Here is a 5,662-nt window from a genome sequence, read left to right on the forward strand (position 1 = left end):
ATTTTAACCCTCATGGAGGTCCCACACCCTATCCTACATGGAGTGCCACCCAGGAAATCAGCACAAAGCAGGCAACCATACTCCAAGCCATCCTCCGTGGGTCCAAGCTGACTATTGTGATCGACGAAAATCTAAGCAAGGCTTGATGATTAACAATTCAAAGGAGGTTGACAATGTAAAAGAAGTTAAAGAAGTCAAGAGAGCAAATAAGCCCAAGTCCAAGTAAGGAAGCCCCCTCATAGTGTAGGATTATCCCCTAATGGGCTATAACCCACCTCCTAGCCCAATAAGGAGCACATGGGCCAAAGAACGGAAAATTACATGGTCCTTCAAGGGTAACCTTGGTCATTTGGCAAGGACCCATAGGCTATATAACCGCCCCCATGGGCATGTAACTCACTCACTCTCGCTTGAATACACTCAAGTGGAGGGTCACTCTCCCCTTCCAAGTCGCTTCAGAAGGGCAAACAAAGGTCGAGAGCTCGGAATCCGAGGGACCTTGCAAGGCTCGGACTAGTCGGGAGTCATGCAACTACGAAAATGGCCACACACTCCAAGTACCTAGTGCTTCGGGCAACACTCTCGGCGAGCCTCCCATAGGACATTGGTCGCACTCCCATGAGGGACTGAGCCTATTGTAAAAAACATCATTGTGCCACTTTGTCAAGTGTACGACAACCTTCGATATAAGGTTGTCGTACATGCCCTCGCTAATTTCCTACAATGCTACTAAGGATACCCCCTAGTCAAAAGTTAGTTCTCGAACGTCAACCGACACAGTGTCTTGTTGCGTGAAAAAATTATAACCCCCCCCCCCCCCAAAAATGGTGGTCAAGGCATTAAAACCCCCTTCTTCTGAATAACTGATTGCTCACGAAGTTTACCTTTGAATTGCTGTAATTACCCTAACTTCCCTTGGTACACTCGTACCATCACCACTATTCCCATGTCACTGTCAATAAACATTTCAACTCTAAATAACCACCTCCCCCTCCAAGAAATCTCTTTTGTTCTTACCAATAATGGTCTCACCACCTCTTCTGTAAAGACACATGGATCTTATGCAAACCTCTATCCAGTGTCTTTCCGCATCTCTATTCACACTCCACCAACACCATCGTGCAAGATGGGTTGTTGTCCAACCTGCGGAACCACCTTACTAATGTTGTGTCGTTTGAATTAGATGTCGTGTTGTCTTTGTTGTAAGATTTTGTCCCAAACGACGCCAATAAAGATAAGTTCCTAATCCATGGGGTTTCTCCTCCAAGCACGCTTGGTATAGTTGCTTACACACGAATAAGATGAAGATTTAGATGTCCCTCTCATATCAAACTCAAAGGTGTCAATCAAGGCACACTATTTTGGATGGCTACTCTTTGAAGACCACCTCAACCCAAGAGCAAGCTTTTCAACAAGAACATCGCTCCAAACATCCCCCGCCAATTATGTAATGCCCCACTGCGAGGACATGATTCACATGTTCGTCCAATGCTCGATGCTACTCCCTCCGTCCGAAAATATTTGTCAAAGAAATGAATATATCTAGACATATTTTAGTTTTAGATACATTCATATTTATTCATTTTAACGACAAGTTTTTTTTTTAGACAAATTTCAACGACAAGTATTTGTGGATGGAGGAAGTACTAGGGTTTGGCCAGACTTGGGTCTCCCCACGCCAACCTCCATCGGCCTACTTGGCCTCGGCAATGGCTGTCGGTAGCCCTTCCCATTTTGTGAAAAGTTTAGAACTTGAGGAACACTTGGGTCTTCCACAACGAGACTTGTCCCGCTTGTGTCGCCATTAGGAGTATCATTAACGATCTCAAACTTTGGTCCTTCAGATTTAAAGATCCCACAAAGAAGGTTGATATCTTGTCTTGGTGTCAGTACCTTTCTTCACTAGCACGCCCGCGAAAAAAGAAAAATCTTGCCGCTCTATCGCTGTCTTGTAATACTTCATGTTTGGCACCTGTGAGTAATGTATTAAGCTGAAGATCCTTTCCTCCGGTGATTGTTTAAAGCAAAAAAAATGGTTGAGTGTTACTCCGCCAGTTAGACAGTCGCTGGTAAAAATGTACTCCAAACAAGGACGCATCAGAATACATCGAGCTCAAGCATTCCAATCAAGGGATCCCGGGAATCCATCGAGCAGTCAGAGGGCGACTCGAACAGTCAGCTCAAGGTCGCTGCGAGGATGAAATCAACAAAGGAGTGCGCATGCAGTGGGTCCAGGTCAGAGCAGACCATGCAGTGCAGAGTTTGTGCAGGCGCTCCAGAGCCCAGACCGGCGGCATAGTTGGTTCTTTCGCAAAGGGCAGGAGCAGCACATTATGGGCTAATCATGCCAGATGCAAAGGCACCAAGGCGCAGCTTTTTACCGCCCTTTGATGATCCCCCCCCCCCCCCCCCCCCCCCCCCCCCTCCCTATCTTTCTCCTCATCATATGTGTCATCATGCATTGCACACCCACACACTAAACACGCACTCCTTTTCAACTTTCACCTTTTTACCACTCCAAATATTTTATACTCCAAACACTAGCTACTCTCTCTCTCTCTCTCTCTCTGGTAGTCTCCGTCTCACTAACCCAGTTCCCCTCTCTTGCTCTCTCCTATATTAATCCAGCTGCTGGTATTGTTGCTTCCACTACTAGCTTAGATTGCTTGAGTGATGCCCCACACCGACCTAAGAACAAAAGTTGCCCTTTTGTCTCCAAATCAAGACTAGTTAAGCACCAGCAGCACGTCGACCAACAACAACAATCTCATCGAGAGCTAGAAGGACACCAAGAAGGAGCACAATAATGGCGAGTGATGCCATGGCCAGCCCTTTCGCTCCTCTCACCAACCAGCCGCAGCAGCAGCAGCCGTCCCATGAACACCCTGCCGCTCCTCCCCCGAAGAAGAAGCGCAATCTCCCCGGTACACCAGGTAATAAGTCCAACCTCAGCACGTATATCCCCTGCAGCAGAGCTGCAGCTGCATGCATGTTGTCTGTTTGCAAATTCCAACCGGTGGTCGATCGATCGTGTGCGCTGCAGACCCTGACGCGGAGGTGATCGCGCTGTCGCCACGGACGCTGATGGCGACGAACCGGTTCGTGTGCGAGATCTGCGGCAAGGGATTCCAGCGCGACCAGAACCTGCAGCTGCACCGGCGTGGCCACAACCTCCCCTGGAAGCTGCGGCAGCGGAGCGGCAAGGAGCCGAGGAAGCGCGTCTACGTCTGCCCCGAGAAGAGCTGCGTCCACCACAACCCGTCCCGCGCGCTGGGCGACCTTACCGGGATCAAGAAGCACTTCTGCCGCAAGCACGGCGAGAAGAAGTGGAAGTGCGACAAGTGCGCCAAGCGCTACGCCGTGCAGTCCGACTGGAAGGCCCACTCCAAGACCTGCGGCACGCGCGAGTACCGCTGCGACTGCGGCACCCTCTTCTCCAGGCGGGACAGCTTCATCACGCACCGCGCCTTCTGCGACGCGCTCGCCGAGGAGACCGCCAGGCTCACGGCCGCCACTTCGGGCGCCGCGGCGGCGTCCGCGCCTTCCATGTGCGGCGGCGGGCAGGGATACCTCTTCGCCAGGCCGAACAGCATGATGCTCCAGCCGCCGCTCGCCGCGCACCTAAAGCCTGCTGCGGGAGGGCAGATGCTCGGCCACGCGGCGGGTGCAGTCGGGGACCCGCTCTGCGACGGCGCCGCTGCGAGGCACGGCGGGCTCTCGCTGTGGGGCAGCGACAACACGCTGCCGTCCTCCATGGGCCACCACATTGGCGGTCTCCTGTCGTCCGGTGGTGGTGGTACTGGCCCGCCAATGCCAATGCAGATGTACGCGGATCTCTTCGCGCCGAGCTCCGGTGCGCCGCCTCAGTTCGACATGGCGCAGCTGAGCTGGCTGTACGGGAACAACGGCGGCAACGGGAAGCTCTCGTCATCTAACGCCAGTGAGCTGACGACTAACTCCTCCAGAGAGGCGGACAGTGTGCCGTCCGTGTTCAGCGGCCAGCAGCACGCAAAGCCGGCCGCAGCTCCCACCGACATGTCGGCGACGGCGCTGCTGCAGAGAGCCGCGCAGATCGGTTCCGTCAGGTCCTCCAACACCTCGATGCCGCTCGCGGGGGCCTTCGAGCAGGCGCCCAACTCCGCCGGGCGGATCGACGAGCGCAGCAAGTTCGACGACAGAGCTCTTTTCTGCGCGAGCCAGCACCAGCACAATGCTAACGTCCCCAGTGCAATGAGCGAGCTCACGACGGCCACAGGGAACGTGCCGTACGACGTGTTCTCGGCCGCGCACCACGCCGGCCTCAAGGACGCCGTCGGGAGGGAGGAGACCAGGGACTTCTTGGGCGTCGGCATGCAAGCACTCTGCTCATCATCGATACATGGGTGGATTTAGTTTAAGCGTGCATGTTAATCATGTAACCGTGGAGATACGAGGAGTAGTGTTTCATGAGCCATCCGCGGCCATGTAGGCATGAACCATACATGCATGCATGCTCGTATGCAACTTCACAAAATACCACAAGGCATTCCGTTTCAATTGGTTTACTCAGCTCAGCTGTCATTTCTTGTCTTAGCTAGGACATCATTCATGATTTTGTTACTTGTACTTGATGGAATCTGAACCATTCAATGCTCGATTAGTGCCAGTGGAACTTAACCTCATATGGAGAAGAACTGAAGCAATGGCTGCAATGTCAGGCAAATTGAAGAGAAAAGGGTGGCAAGAGATCCATGCATGCATATTCTCAAGAACTATGGTCTATCTTCTTCGCGAAGAAAAATAGAAGGGGGACACTGAATCCTTTTTCAGACAAAAAAAAGAACCATAGATCAAAGAGTAGCTCCCTTTAGTTTATTACTTTGGTCTCAAGAAAAGAAAGCCAGTCCACCACTTTACAACTCTATTATTGCAGAAACCAAATTACCTTTTCAGTGCAGCTAGCTATCTATATAGCTTGATCTTGTTTGAACACTTGTGCAATGTTATTCCTAGCCATAGTGACACATTAAACTCATTAAGCTACGCGTGAAGGGCGGCCAACGAGCTATGCCACGTGGCGCAAGCTGGTTGGCCACGGTGAGAAATCTTTTGTTTTTTTAGATGAAGGTGTGGATTATTTTTTAAATGCACATTTTCTTTTTAGATGGAGGTGAGGACCTCTTACATTTTTTAAATGAAGGTTATGCAAAGTGGCACTCGCTGGTAGGTTGCGGTGGTAATTTTTTTAATACTTTTTTTAGATGAAGGTGAGAATTTTTTCTGAAATATTTTTTTGGACGGAGGCGAGAACTCTATGTATTTTTTGTAGATAAAAACATGCGCACAACTTTCTCTTAAGCGGCGCCACAGGGTGGCGCCCCAACCACTAGTATACATAAAGGAGAATCTCTGCCCCTAATAATCAACAAGATTTAAGTTGCTATCTTGTTGTGCTTGTCCAAATGTCAAAGAGTCTGAGGTTCAAGCAACCCCAAAAGGGAACTTGAAACGTAGCAATGGGGTGCCCAATAACCTAGGAACAATATGGATAGGTGGTTATCCAAGTAAGGAGAGGCACTACTGTTTTGAATGGCTGCCTTCCAGATCTTTTTTTGATTAATAATTAGCCAGTGGTGCGCATCCAGACCACATTTGCTAGTGCTGCTTAACTTAATTGTCTATT

At 50.5% G+C, this 5,662-nt stretch overlaps 1 protein-coding gene across 1 annotated transcript; it reads left to right on the forward strand.

The window, feature by feature from the left end:
• Positions 1-2,556: 2,556 nt before the first annotated feature.
• On the forward strand, positions 2,557-4,553 carry LOC123074397 (zinc finger protein NUTCRACKER). Its single transcript, XM_044497258.1, has 2 exons — positions 2,557-2,933; positions 3,044-4,553. The coding sequence occupies exons 1-2, from the start codon at positions 2,807-2,809 to the stop codon at positions 4,390-4,392; spliced, it is 1,476 nt and encodes a 491-aa protein (XP_044353193.1). The 5' UTR covers positions 2,557-2,806; the 3' UTR covers positions 4,393-4,553.
• The last annotated feature ends 1,109 nt before the right edge of the window (positions 4,554-5,662 follow it).

Source organism: Triticum aestivum, chromosome 3D (assembly GCF_018294505.1).
Source record: "Triticum aestivum cultivar Chinese Spring chromosome 3D, IWGSC CS RefSeq v2.1, whole genome shotgun sequence".
Lineage (NCBI taxonomy): Eukaryota > Viridiplantae > Streptophyta > Magnoliopsida > Poales > Poaceae > Triticum > Triticum aestivum.

Bases quoted from the DNA above. Each gene is read 5' to 3' on its own strand.
- LOC123074397 (XM_044497258.1), top strand. From the start codon at position 2,807: ATGGCGAGTGATGCCATGGCCAGCCCTTTCGCTCCTCTCACCAACCAG. The intron at 2,934-3,043 runs GTAATAAGTCCA...TGTGCGCTGCAG, and splicing joins CAATCTCCCCGGTACACCAG to ACCCTGACGCGGAGGTGATC.